At 44.9% G+C, this 14,426-nt stretch overlaps 2 protein-coding genes across 4 annotated transcripts; one reads left to right on the top strand and one right to left on the bottom strand.

The window, feature by feature from the left end:
• The first annotated feature begins 620 nt into the window (after nt 1–620).
• On the top strand, nt 621–6,274 carry LOC123076896 (disease resistance protein RPM1). Of its 3 annotated transcripts, none has more exons than XR_006436289.1 (4): nt 621–840; nt 955–1,175; nt 1,260–1,732; nt 5,473–6,274. XR_006436289.1 is itself a non-coding variant. In XM_044499044.1 (4 exons), the coding sequence occupies exon 4, from the start codon at nt 2,302–2,304 to the stop codon at nt 5,068–5,070; it is 2,769 nt and encodes a 922-aa protein (XP_044354979.1). In that variant the 5' UTR covers nt 621–840; nt 955–1,175; nt 1,260–1,313; nt 1,418–2,301; the 3' UTR covers nt 5,071–5,412. The 3 variants fall into 3 exon arrangements, 2 of the variants coding, with proteins under 2 accessions (XP_044354979.1, XP_044354978.1); XM_044499044.1 differs by lacking the exon at nt 5,473–6,274 and having other exon boundaries at nt 1,260–1,313; nt 1,418–5,412; XM_044499043.1 differs by lacking the exon at nt 5,473–6,274 and having other exon boundaries at nt 1,260–5,412.
• Nucleotides 6,275–7,108: 834 nt separating this feature from the next.
• Nucleotides 7,109–14,077, bottom strand: LOC123076895 (synaptotagmin-4). Its single transcript, XM_044499042.1, has 15 exons — nt 13,571–14,077; nt 12,586–12,997; nt 12,145–12,219; nt 11,956–12,063; nt 11,664–11,696; nt 11,494–11,583; nt 11,263–11,388; nt 10,329–10,472; nt 9,808–10,221; nt 9,569–9,703; nt 9,226–9,447; nt 8,856–9,131; nt 8,467–8,604; nt 7,709–8,014; nt 7,109–7,587 (listed from the first exon to the last, which is right to left on the bottom strand). The coding sequence occupies exons 2-15, from the start codon at nt 12,772–12,774 to the stop codon at nt 7,369–7,371; spliced, it is 2,475 nt and encodes an 824-aa protein (XP_044354977.1). The 5' UTR covers nt 12,775–12,997; nt 13,571–14,077; the 3' UTR covers nt 7,109–7,368.
• Between the last annotated feature and the right edge of the window lie 349 nt (nt 14,078–14,426).

Raw genomic sequence — 14,426 nt, 5'->3', positions numbered from 1 at the left:
TGCCGATTGAAGCTTTCTCTATCTATGGTTGGAGCATTTTTTTCAATGCAATTGAAGCTTTTTTAGGTGATGATTGCAACACTCGTATACGCACGATTCCGGCCATGGCAGCAGGCAGCCGTGGCATCTCCGCCCTAGCAGCAGGTAGCCATTGCAGTGTCAGCCATGGCCCGCATGACGGGATGATGCGTAGAGCAGCGCCTATGGCCTGGTTTTAGAACCTTCAGTGTGATTTCCTTCTTTGTTTTTCATGTGTGTTTTACTATCGGTTTTAGAACCTCAAAGAGTTCCCATTAGAAATATACGTGTAATTCAAAAAATATTTCATACATTCAAAAAATGTATGTGGCATTTTGAAAAATATTCATGAGTTTCAAAAATGTGTGTGTGACATTTGCAAAAAAATAGATATGCAATGTAAAAAAAGTTTGCATAATGTAAAATAAATGTTTCGTACCATTAAAGAAAATTCCAGCGATTCAAAAATAATGGGCTCGGTTTAGATAAGGTCTGGTGGGCCCTTTCGGCCCACTCACGGCCTCCGCTCGCCTGATCGGCCGACGGGGGCGGCGCGTGCAGTTCTGCCAACGTGACTCCATGTCAGCCGGTATCGTTCCTCATCACCTTTTCTTCTTCCTCCGTACGTCTCCCTCCTCCCATCTTCTTCGCCCCGGCTCCATCGCCAGCCATGGCACGTGGAGTCGGCGGCGAGGCGGGGACCGGCCGCCAGATGTGGTGTCTGTGTCCCCAGCAGAGGCCACTTCAGGACGCGGTGCCGTCGTGCTGCTCCCGGGACACGTCTCCCCGAAGAAGCCTGAGCCCTGAGCTCTACTGTAGTCTGTAAGTAACAAAGGATCAGAACGCATTCCCTTGGATTGCTTACCCTTCCATCCCGAGTTCTCTGTCTATTTTAATCACAAAATCTCGGTTCTCGATGCTTCAAACTGAGCGCAGGATCAGCAGGCAAAGGGTTCTGAATTCCGATGGATCAGTGTCGCCCGGAATGTGTTCGACAGAATGCCCCAACCAAAACGTGGGTATCTATCTACCGGCCTGCTGGGAAATTGCAGTGACACGAAAGTGCCTGCTGCCCGCCGACAACGACACTGTGATGTACTGGCCAAATCTTGTCGATGGAAGAAGACCAATGCATTCATCCCACCGGCACATGCTCGGTAATGTAGTGGCAATTCAGTAGTGTTCTCTTCAATATTTTCTTCCTCTTCATTGTTTTCAAAGTTTTCTTTAATTTGTTCCAGGTGTTTGTGGACTTACTAATCAAGAACAACTGGGTCACGACACTTGCTAGATTAGTAGGTGCCACACCCTCAACTATAGCCTTAAATCTTTATTGGTTTCCATCTAAAGAGGTACTCCCTCCGTCTAGCAAGCGTCTTATAATGTACAGACTCAGCAGGTCACGACACGCTCTTATTTTATGGGATGGAGGGAGTATTTTCCTGGATACTCAAGGCCACATCAGCTGGAAAACGACGCTAGGTACGGTCGTAAATAGCAACCAAGGACAACAGCAAAAGACGCTAGCTAGATCTAAACTATTGACCGTTTTGGTGGCGAATCTTCTTGCAAAAGTATAAAAGGTTAAATCAGTATGTGCCCCATCATCAACCACAGCCTTAATCTTCTATTGGCTTCCGCTTAAAGTGGTATATTCCTGGATACTCAATGGAAGACCAATACAACACGGATCCATCCCACCGGCACAGGCTTGGTAATCTACTGGCAATGCACTAGTGTTTCCTTCAATATTTCCGCCACATTGGGTTCATCATAGTATTTATTTCAGTTGTTTGTGGACTTATAAACAAGAACAATACTAAATTAGCAGGTTGCCCCGTCATCAACCGTTGCCTTAATCTTTTATTGGTTTGCATCTAAAGTGGTATATTCCAGGATACTCAAGGCCACATCAGCTTGAAAACGATGCTACGGTTGTCAAAAACAACCAAGACAACAGCAAGAGACGCTTGCTAGATGTAAACTATTGACCGTTTTGATGGTGAATCTTCTTGGAAAGATAAAAGATTCCATCTTTTCAGGTCTTGAAAGGGACAAGGGCGGTGCTTAGTGGGTGTGCTACCGCTAAGCAACAGTAATATTCAAGCTTCTTGTAAGGTTACTTCAGAAATACATGCACACTGCACACCACAGGATTGGCTTGGAAGTGTCCACTGACCAAAGATATAAACGTTCCGTGGCCCTCGTAGCACTCATGAGTCATTACCCAACAACTCCATTACTGAAGCAAAGGTTTGTATAGCCAGCTCCATCTAGGCAACCATGTTAGAGGGTGTAATCTGGTTGCTAATCCTGAAGCTTGGGGATGCCCTGGCAAATGAAGCAGCTGTGCTAGGGAAGTCGTTTCTCGTCGAAGCATCTGCTCTGCAAGGCCTGTTTGGTGAGATACGGAAGATGAAGGAGGAGCTGGAGAGCATGCAGGCCTTCTTCCGAACCGTCGAGCGCTTCAAGGATGCAGACGAGACAACGGTTGCATTCGTGAAGCAGATCAGGGGCCTTGCCTTTAACATCGAGGATGTTATCGACGAGTTCACCTTCAAGCTGGGGGAGGACCGTGAGGGGATGTTTCTGTTTAAAGCAATTAGGAGGGTCAGACAGATCAAGACATGGTACCGGCTAGCCAACAGTTTGCGTGATATAAAAGCAAACCTCAAGAGTGCTGCGGAGAGAAGGCGCAGGTATGACCTCAAGGGTGTTGAGAGGGACGCGAAACTGACAAGAATAGGCAGCTTAAGTATTAGACCTGCAGAGTCTGTACATTTTAAAAGGGCAGATGATCTTGTGGGGATTGCGGAGAACAGAGACTTGCTGAAGAAATGGATGAAAGATGAGGAGCAGCGACACATGATCATCACCGTTTGGGGCATGGGAGGTGTTGGTAAGACAACGCTTGTTGCACATGTCTACAACGCCATCAAGACTGACTTCGACACCTGTGCTTGGATCACCGTGTCTCATAGCTATGAGGCTAATGATTTGCTAAGACAGATTGTTGAAGAGTTCCGAAAGAATGACAGGAAGAAGGAATTTCCAAAGGATGTTGATGTCACAGATTACAGAAGCCTGGTGGAGACAATCCGCCGTTACCTAGAGAAGAAAAGGTATGTTCTTGTTCTAGATGATGTTTGGAGTGTGAATGTTTGGTTTGACAGCAAAGATGCATTTTTTGGTGGCAAACTTGGTCGGATAATTTTCACATCAAGGATATATGAGGTTGCACTCCTTGCTTCCGAAGCCCAGATGATTAACCTGCAACCCTTGCAAAATCACTATGCATGGGATCTGTTCTGTAAAGAGGCATTTTGGAAGAATGAAAACAGAGACTGTCCACCAGAACTGCAATATTGGGCAAACAAGTTTGTGGAGAAATGCAATGGCTTGCCAATCGCTATTGTGTGCATTGGGCGCCTCCTGTCATTCAAGAGCGCCACTTTTCTGGAGTGGGAGAATGTGTACAAAACTCTTGAGCTGCAATTTACAAACAATTGCATCCTGGATATGAACATAATCTTGAAGGTTAGTTTGGAAGACTTGCCACACAACATGAAGAACTGCTTTCTTTACTGCTGCATGTTCCCAGAGAATCATGTGATGCAAAGGAAGTGGCTAGTACGGCTCTGGGTCGCAGAAGGATTTATTGAGGCGAGTGAGCATAAGACGTTGGAGGAGGTTGCAGAGGATTACCTGACTGAACTCATCAATCGGTGCCTGCTGGTGGAGGTTAAGAGGAATGAATCAGGATATGTTGATGATTTCCAGATGCATGATATCCTTCGTGTGTTGGCCCTCTCCAAGGCACGCGAAGAGAATTTTTGTATTGTCCTCGATTACTCAAAGACTAATCTTATTGGGAAAGCACGCCGTTTATCAATTCAAAGAGGGGATATCGCACACCTTGCAGAGTCCGTGCCGCACCTCCGCTCCTTGCTTGTTTTCCAGAATTCACTGACTTTTGGCTCGCTCCGTTCATTCTCAAGGTCTGTTCAGTTAATGTCCGTCTTGAACCTGCAAGATAGTTCGATTGAGAGTCTGCCAAACGAGGTGTTTGACTTGTTCAACCTGCGTTATCTGGGCCTTAGACGGACTAAAATTGCAAATATCTCAAGGCTGATTGGAAGGCTACAGAATCTGCTTGTACTGGACGCCTGGAAAAGCAAAATCACCAACCTGCCAGTGGAAATCACAAGGCTCTCTAAGTTGACGCACCTCATCGTCACCGTGAAGCCACAGATACCAGCGATGCAGTTCGTTCCTTCTATTGGCGTGCCAGCACCTATTGGCATGTGGTCCTTGGCAAGCCTGCAGACATTATTGCTGGTGGAATCCAGCTCCGAGATGGTCCGTTACCTCGGTTCTCTGGTTCTGTTGAGGTCGTTCCGCATCAGTAGAGTTCAAGGTCGCCATTGTGAAAAGCTTTTCAAAGCTATTACCAATATGGTCCGTCTAACCCGGCTCGGGATCCATGCGGATGATGACCAGGAAGTTCTGCAGCTCGATGCACTCAACCCGCCTCCGTTGCTCCAGAAGCTTTTCCTGCTAGGGACGTTAGAGAAAGAATCACTGCCTCGGTTCTTCTTATCAATTAGTAAACTGAAAAGCCTCACCATTCTACGGCTTGTCTGGTCAAAGCTTGAGGAAGATATGTTCTGCTATCTTGAGGAACTACAGCAGCTGGTGAAGCTTCAGCTTTACGATGCATTTGATGGCAACAGGATGCACTTCCGAGCAACGTCGTTTCAGAAGCTCCGGGTGCTGAAGATCTGGGGAGCTCCACATCTCAGCCAGATGACGATAAGAAGCGGGGCGATGCCCAGCTTGGTTGATCTGAAGCTCCTGCTCTGTCCGGAGTTGAAGTCGTTGCCGTGCGGGATCGAGCACGTGGCCACCCTTGAAGAGCTGACCCTGGATTCCACGGCGGAAGAGCTTGTGGACAGGGTTCGCCGGAAGAAAGAGGACACCATATCGCATGTTCAGAGAGTCTACGTCGGGTTCGTCAGGAACCGCGAGCTCGCTGCAGAGAGGATTCAGTAGATTAGATGCATCTCTGTCCTCCCTTGTAACCTGCTCTCTGTACAGTGTGTTCTTCTCCTAGCAATGAATACCAACAGCTCTCCTGTTGGACTTGAGTAAAAAAAAAAAGTACATGCATCTCCATCTGGACTGTTATTGTTTTTTCTCTACTGTAATCTCGTCAGATCTGATGTTACTTGAAACCTTCTGTTATTATCCAATTTATTTTGTGCATTACAAAGCCTTGTTGTGCCCATGTTTGCGTTTGTCTTCGCTGTATTTTTCAATGACCAGGATCAGCTTCATTTATTTTAGGTTTAGGGGCCAAAATTGTTTAATATATGTGTCACTACTTGTTTTGTTCTGCACTTTATTTGTAAAGATTAAAACTTTTCCATTCATAGTGGGCGTGTTTCAAAACAGGTTGATTTCTACTCAGCCCAGATTGACTACTTGCACTTGTCTGGCATGGTGAAGGGGTCCTCTGCTTGTCCTGGGAAATTACCGGTTGTGCTGCCTAAAGGGGGGAAATACAAGGGTTCGACCGACCGAGCTATCCTGCAAGTAATTTAGACACATTAAGAATATTTCAGTAATCAAATTTGTGCTATGAAATGCTTTGCCGAATAAAGTGGGAGAAAGTGGATTCTGCTGTCTTTTTTTAATGCAAAACCCAGATGATCATATTTTCAGATAAACTTCAGCGACTGCACAGGCTCCAGCCATATCTATCGCCGAAATTTTGTGTGTTTCTTTAAACAGGTAATTTTGAGATCAACAGCATCCTTCCAGTCCTAGATTGAAGCTTCGGTGATCCATCAATAGAACATTGAAATTCATTGCTCAGAGAGTTACTCAATGTAACCGACCCATCAGAGAATTACCATCTTTTAGCATTCAAGCATTATATGGCCGGCATGAATTATGCACTTCTAACTGGCAAACAAACTATGGAGTACCAGTTATCTGTTTCCTCCATTAACAGTTATTTTGCTTCATTGACAGCTTATCCAGGTTTATTGTAAGTCATTCCAATCTGAATTATGTTGTTCGTCCTCCTCTCCAACATTGTTCACTTATGTCTGAACCCTTTTTTTTTCCTGGGAGGACACCTATGTCTGAACTTTAGTAGCAGATCATGCTAGAATGGCAGAGTCTTATATTTTGATACAGAGGGAGTATATCACTGTAGTTTGGGCTTTAGAGGGACATGCTTCTGCGGTTGTCATAGATTTGTGTATACCAACATGATCTTGTAAGAATGCTTCTTCTATGAACATTGGTCCCCAACGCGCAAATTTTAACCTGTAACTTCAATATGTTCCATCTAGAAAACGTCTTTTCGTATTGTACTAATTCCATTCTGTTTATACGATAATCAGAAACCAAAGATGCACCCCAACTGCATACATCTTAGAGACACAGCAGAGCTGTTTGGATTGAATTTCTTGCCTACATTGGATATCTTATCATAGATCCAAGTGTTTGAGAAGCTAAAAAAATCATGATCCTGGCTTATTTGTACTGGCATTTCTCATGAGAAAAGGATAAAACGACGGAAGGGTCAACAGAGCTACCCTCAAGTGATTTACACACATAAAGCATATTTCAATAATCAAATGTCAGCTATGAAGTACTTTACGTAATGTGAGCCCATAAAAGGTAATTTAGCCAAGGAGGAGAAAGTGGATTCTGATGTTTTTTAATGCAAAAAAAACCCAGATGGCCATATTTTTAGATAAACTGTAGCAACTGCCCATGCTCCAGCCATATCTATCACTGCACAAAAAAAAAGGAATTTTCTGAAACACATGAGTTCAAAATCTTAAGAGGCCCAATTTAAAACAGAGTTATCAGCCAAGGTTTCGGCTACCGGCACACACAAAATTACCAGATTTTGGTAGATCCTGTAACCACCAGTAATTGGGAAATACCAACTTCTTATGCTAAAATCTTCAGATTTACAAATAATGCTTGACACATTTATCAAGAAAAAGGTTCAGTTGCCAAAAGCCTGGTCGCATATTATACCCCTGTGTAAAACGCAAAATGGTGAGCCTTTGGTAAGCTGCAAATACTGGTGCTTCAGCACTAGAGATGCCACAAGTCATTTCACACTCTCTCTGAAAATTTACAACTCGTTTTCCAGGGTTTTTGTACAACTTTAAGGGCGTCGGGGCGTGATAATTTCGCCATGATTTCCTACCCATCTACTTACTTACAAGCAACCGCTGATAAATTATATAATTATATAGTTCTGCGAAAAATGATTAGCACTCTTGCCATCTAGTTTGTGGGCAGTAATTGTTGGTCTAATTACTAGCAGGAGGTCCTTGCAGGACCGGAGGATGTCCTGACGATTTCAGAACCAAGGTCATGTATCTTCTGCAGCATCAGGGCCTTCTCCCGCTCCAGCTGCTGTATGTACAAATCCTGCTCGTCCTGGACGCTCTCCACCTCCGTCAGGGCCAGCGACAGCGCCTCCGCATCGCCGCCGTCGTCGACCAAGCCTGAGCATTTCTTCAGGCTGTCTCTCATCTGTACAGAGTTTCAAAGGATGTTCATCACACGGGACATATAAGCAGTGATGTTCATCACAGAGGAGAATTAAAGTGGCAGGAGTGAACAGAAAAAAGCATGGAGTTATGCATTGGCTCACCTGTGCAGATATCTTGTGTCCTTTGCCGAGGGCGGACGCATCTGTCAGCAGGCTGCTTTTCTTTTCCGAGTTCGCGACTCTCCGGGTGATCTTGACATGGATTTCTCCGCTCCGCACTCCTTGCAGCGGTATCCATTTGTCGGCGGGTTGATTCGGAGAAAGCATGCTGTATTCGACGGTGCAGTTGCCTATGCTGGCGGTTGGAAGGACCGCGTTATGGTCCTTGACATGCAGGATCATGGGCTCTCCGGTTTCCGCAAACTCAAATGTCTGGTTCCAGTTTGGAGCCAGCGTCTTGTAAATGACCTGCATAGAAAGAATTATTCAGCTCAAACTGGTTGCCACACCTAGCAACTGCAAGTAAAAGACTTGACTTATTCCTGCAGCCTCAGGTATAGAAATGGTGGCAAAGACATGATTGCAAGAGTTAGCATTACAGATGCTAACAAACTCCCTGACGTTCTTACAGACTGCTATGCTCACTGATAAGCACAGACTGCTATGCTTGCAGGATTTGGATTAACCTAGAGTAACCTGACACACTATCAGACAATTATTCATGAAAGGTACTACTAACATCAGTGTGTGTGCACAGTTTATGTCTTCGCCATGGTACTGAGCTTATTTTCTCTGCTTTAAAACTGCTCAGAAATCCAGTATGACTCGCGCTGTTTCTACTGGGACAGATTCCATTTTAACAGAAATGTAATGGAACTTTTGATTGATGAAAAATATCAAAAAAAAACTTATCACCAGACCTTGGTTCGCTTCTTCTTGTTCCCATATTGCACCCTGACATATGGATCACTAGTTCCTCTAAGATCAGCAGCAACAAGATCCCTGGCTTCAATTATTACTAGCTCGATCCAGCCAGCTTCAACTTTACTGCTTGATCTCTGTAAAAAAGAAGCACAATTCACCCCCAAGAGGCACAAATCAGTTGACAAAATGGAGACTACATAAGGCTACCTGACTTTAACAGAAATCAAGGATACACACACAACTAGCAGTGGAGGGTTTCATGGGTACTACTAAGATCATTGTACAGAACATCACAATTTAATAGTTCTAGTAGGATCCTTAGCAAAATGTACTGTTGGTTGATACTCTTTCACAATCAATAAATTCAATGCTTAAGAATGCACACCTTCAGACTGTCGTTGTGATCATTTGGTATTGCCTCTATTTCGAGCCTGATCTCTCCTGAATCTACTTTTTCAAGAGGTACCCACACATCTCGGCTAGCACCATCTAGAAGTCCCTCCAGATTTACTCTTGCACTGCCAATGCTATCATCACTGAATGTATCTAAATTATAGCATTTGACCTTCAGATATTCACCACCACCAATCTCATCAAATTCAAACTTGTCATTCCAAACTGGTTGGGCCGTACGAGAGAGTGTCTTCGTTCTGTATAGAGCCTAGTGAAATAATCTGATATTAGAATACAAAATTATCTAAGCTGAATATATTGTTTTTGTTAGTGAAACCAAAGTTGAGCAAGGTAACAAAAACCTTTCCATACTGGAGTTTCACATAAGGATCGCATTTCCCAGATTTACTGTTTACTGCAAGGGCCCTACCCTCCACTACTTTGACTCTGAGCTTCCTTCCTGTCCTTGACTGAAGCTTCGGTGATCCATCAATGGAACATTGGAATTCATTGCTCAGAGAGTTACTCAATGTAACCGACCCATCAGAGAATTGCCATTCTTTTAGCACAAGACTGACAGTTAACTGCAAACAAAAGGATTTGGAACGGTTTGCAGTGCAATCAATAAATATGAAGCAGTTCAAATATGTAACTGTATCCATATAGTAAGGATAACGAAGAGACGGCAATAAATAGGCTAGTTACCTCGCCTGTGATATCCTCCTCAAATGGAACCACCATTCCAACTTCTTTCCCACAATGCTCAGCATGCCTTGCAACCACACCATCATTATGTCCTATAGCCCAAAATATTGTTGAACCATCCAAAACATACTTGACCTGTTTAAATCGATTCTTAGTGCCTTTGTTATGCAGGAAGAACCTCAAATGTCTAAAATGATGAAAAACATAGTGAAAGAAGAAGAGCACTATCTGCACCCTACCTTTATCTCACAGCTTGTTAGGTAATTATACTTGACACCATCGGAATCCAGTTCATACAGAAGAAACTTGACAACACCTGTCTCTCCATGCAGCACCATGTTAAATGTGCTGTTCCATGTAGGATTTGGACCCTCACAAGTAGTTGTTTTTCTCGTCAAAGTGCCAACTTCTACCTCAATAAATGTATGTGCCCTCCTGTTAAGAGGAATCCCAGGTGTAGTGTTTCCACTTGAGCTTTGGTTGTTCCCTAACTCAATAGTTCTGCTCTTTCTGCCAAGATTACTAGCTGAAACAACAGTAACAGAAAGAACACCACCAACTGCTTGTTTCTTCAGATCTACTGGTGGCAAAGAAAAGCAGAGACGGCGAGGCTCAACCATTGTCTTAGCTATTGTTTCAGTCAAAAGCTTTACCTGAATGGATATTTAACCTTAAATGTCAGTACACAATGGCCACCACCATTACGTTAAGAAAATGCAAAGATATCAAGGACTGAACTAAAGGGTTCACACAGACCCACCAGCCATGTTGAGACACCTGGTAACTCCATACCAGGAACTGTTTGGCTTCCACCACTTCCAAATGCTACGCCAATCCTGACTTCTGGAGTAGATTCAAAAGAATAGAGGACAGCTTCACCATCAAGAATGGGACTCAGTAGAAGCTGCAACAATGTAATTTGAATCAGAGATAGTGGCAGAACTCAATCCTGCAGAGCGCAGTACGGTGCTGCAACTCGGGAGAGTCAATTGTTATCAATTCAGATCTGTTAAACATATAATATACTCCCCCTATTCCAAATTAGTTGGACCAAGTCTGTACAAAATTATACTCCCTCCTTCCCACAAAATAGATCCCCTAAGTTTTTTCTTAAGTCAAACTTTCTCAAGTTTGACCAAACTTTAAAAAGTCTGACATAAGACAAACCTTAAAGGAGTTAATCTTTTGGGAAGGAGGGAGTATAAACATCTACAACACCATATTAGTTCATCATATCCATCATAGAATATATTTTCTGTACTATATATACTTGATCTGTCGATATTAGCACATTTTCCCACAGACTGAGTCAAATCTAGAGAGTTTGAATTAGGACAAAACTAGAACTTCAAGTAATTTGGAACGGAGAGAGTAGTCAAGACAAAAACAGGTAACGGCGTAACCATTGGGGTAAAAAAGATCAATGTATGGAAAATGCACTAAGCCTCGCAAAAAATTGCTTCCTGTGAAATAACACAAGACACCATGTCCTTGCTGTGACAAACGCTTATAATCTAAACTGCATGCTAAAGCTTTTTTCCTTTGTCAACCACTCATAATTAAATGGCTCTTACAAAACACATTTTTCGTAGTCAGCGTTTTGACATCATTAAACAAAGTTGGAAATATATCACTTTCAAATTAGATATAATGGTTAGAAAGAGCATAACCAATGGAGAGAGCAGAAGACATACATCTCCCTTGATGTGGATGCTGTTTATAACAATGCGAGCAGTGCCCATCAGAGGTTTTGCTAATTTCGCCATAAACATCACACTCATCTCTTTGCTGTGCCAATCAAAACCCAAGGACATGACTTGCTGCATATTCAAAATAAACAAATTATAGTGTTAAGTTGTGTCTTAAATAACTATGGATTGTAGTAGTCTTTGACATAGCACACAATACAGAATATGGACAACTACCTGTTCACCTGAAGTCATCCAGCGCATACCCTGCTCTCCCAAGGTAGGTGGGCAAGAACCGAGCGAGAATTCCTGTAATTCTATTTTATCCTGGGGATGTAAGACCAAGGTTTTTAGCACTGCAACCACAATAGCAAACGAAGAAGGAAAATGAATTAAAGGGAACTTACTATCAGTTTTGGTTTTCGGTTCTTTAAACGTCTCTGCAAAGTTAGAGACCCAGGTCAGCTACTTATAAGTAAAGAAGTGTAGAACCCAGTAAGCAACATATCTTGAAATACATATTGACTACCTCAAATTAACAGAATCAAAAGGAATTTTGTAATTAGTTTGATTCGTAGACAATCAACTTCCATGGACCAATGCATATAGTACAATCTAATTTGATTTGCCAAAACCTTTTAAACTACTGACTGCCAAGTTGCATCCAAGCACAAAATATAATTTCAAGAAGAAGCTCACCTCGACAGTAGATTGGAACTTCTTTGATAGTTTCGGTTCCATGTAGTTTGGCCAAACTTCAATCAAAAGTTTGTTCAACCACTCGCAAGGTTCTATTGGTGTGGTAGGCTACAACAGAGATAAAATGAGTATTGACTATATGTCCGTAAATAAACAGTAACATAAATAAAGCAAGGGAACGTCACATACTGTTGTGTTCAGTATAAGGTGCTTCCATCTTTTGTTCAAATCTTCTACAGCCATCTTCCGTTTAAACCTCCCATACTGCATCAGTGATACGAAAGGGTAAGAACTAAGAAGACAAACGAAACCATTAGGGGACCAGATAAAATGCTGTTGCTGCTAATCTCACATTCAAAATCATTATCAGTAGCACTTAACAAAACAAAACAGATAAGAATGTCTGAATAAATAAAAAGTTATAGTTCACACTTCACACTCTGTTTCTCTTTCAGAAAGTAAAAAAGTATCATGTGAACGCCCAAGACCAGGCATTATACATGCTATATGCTAAAAGTACCTGAATGGTCGCCCAAGACCAGGCATTATACATGCTATGCTAAAAGTATCATGTGAGCTATGAATTTATTCATGATCTGAACAAACAGAGGAGAAAGAAACAAGAGCTACCTGAATGGTCGCCCAGACGGCGGCCGCGAGGGGCACCCAGTTGGAGAAGGGCACGACCCAGCGCTCGACGAACCACGCGAAGAGGCCGAGCGGGATGAGGAAGGGGAGCAGGGGCTGCTCCACCATGACCTGGTTGAAGAAGTCGAGCGCATCCTTGGCGTGCAGCTTCTTGAGCCCCTTCTTCGGCATCTCTGCTGCACCCTTGGCCCTGCGGCTTCAGGAACAAGCCGCTCCACTCTTGTAGGATTCCACACACACCTTGGTGTGGTGACTGACAGGCAGAGAGATGACTTTGTTTGGTGCTTTACGCCTTTGTTTCCACTGGTTTCTGTCTTGCTCCTAAGCCCATCTCATCATCTTTTTGCACGCACCACACACAACTTTCTCAGGCACCACCTGTCCGTCCGTCCACCTGCAATTTAGCACGAGTTAATGCCTGCCCGCATCATGAAGAGACGCCACCATGGCAGCATGGGATGATTAGGTCCTAGAACTGCTATTGGCTACTATTGCTCCCACTTGTGAGATCTTTAAGTTTCACCTGTCCTTTCTCCCCCCATCCCCATCTAGTGTATAGAGAGAATAATACAGTTGCTGAATTGAAATCCATGTCCCGTGCTAGCAATTACCATGGAGAAATTGACCTGCTATACTACTGTAGGCTACGGCAATTGATCCCCATCCCCACTTTCACTTATGGGATCTTTCAGTGTAATCTGTCCTTTCCCCCTTGCAGATAGAATCCATGTGTCGTGCTAGGCAATTATCATGGGGGAATTGACCCAGATGAGCCTGCCTGCCCAGGTCAATGGCGGAATCACGAGCCGTCTAGAACCGCGGAAAGGTAGAGAGGGGAAGTCTATGGCACAGTGCCTTGGTCAGAATTGGGTGACATCGCAATCTAGGACTGAGGAGTCGGAAATCGGGTGTGAATAATCGGCAGGAATGCGAGGAGGAGGAGCGAAAGAGAGGAGAAGGAACCAACCTGGCGCCGCCCGCGGGGCGCCGTGGACCGACCGCCGGCAGGCGGCCAGAGGCCAACCGGTCCGGGAACGCACGAAGGCCTCCGACGAGGAGGAGGAGGAGGAGGACGAGCGGAGGGGAGGGCCCCAGATTGAGACGGAGCCTCGACCGATCTCCCGGGCGGAACCGCCGGGGCAATAATAAGGATCGCCGGGGCGGCCTGGCGGCGAGTATGGCAAGTTTTGGGGCCGGGATCGATCGGGGTCGGGGTCGGGGCGGGCAGGTTTCCTTCCTTGCTTTGGATTGGAGCGCTCGCTCGCTGTCCGTCCCGTGGCTGGGTTGGTTTGATTTGGAAGCTTTGGGTGGGGGGAGCGGAGGAGGGGCGGAATGCGTCCGTCAAATTTGGGGGGTTCCTCTCCTCTGCTCTGCTCTGCTTCTGGCCTGCCCGCCTGTGAGAGGGAAATGAAGAGGGGCAGTTGAATCAACCGCACTCCGCTGCGCTGCGGACTCTGACAGGCACCACCAGGGGAGGGAGGCCGCGCCGCGTCCAGTTTCGCTTTCGTCCACACCCCCGAAAGGACGACGACGACGACGGTGTGCGTGCGTCGCGCTCGGATCGGAAACCGCCACAACATGATGACGAGATTCCGTTTGGGCTGGGCGGGTCGGGTGGGTGGCGGTCGACGTCCATCTGCCCTCCACGGCGACGCGTGCCGGTCGGTTGGCTTCGCGCGCGCTCACGCCGGCTGCGTGCGCGTACGGACTTGGTTATCTCTGTCTCGCCTCGTATGTCGTCTCTGGACAACCGCTTATTTTCGTCCGCCTCAACCGCAATAAACCTATCACGCCCTAAATCCATACTACACCGTGCAACGCAA

This window comes from Triticum aestivum, chromosome 3D (assembly GCF_018294505.1).
Source record: "Triticum aestivum cultivar Chinese Spring chromosome 3D, IWGSC CS RefSeq v2.1, whole genome shotgun sequence".
Taxonomy (NCBI): domain Eukaryota; kingdom Viridiplantae; phylum Streptophyta; class Magnoliopsida; order Poales; family Poaceae; genus Triticum; species Triticum aestivum.
The sequence above is the reverse complement of the archived record's forward strand: the minus strand, read 5'-3'. Positions and strand labels throughout refer to the sequence as shown.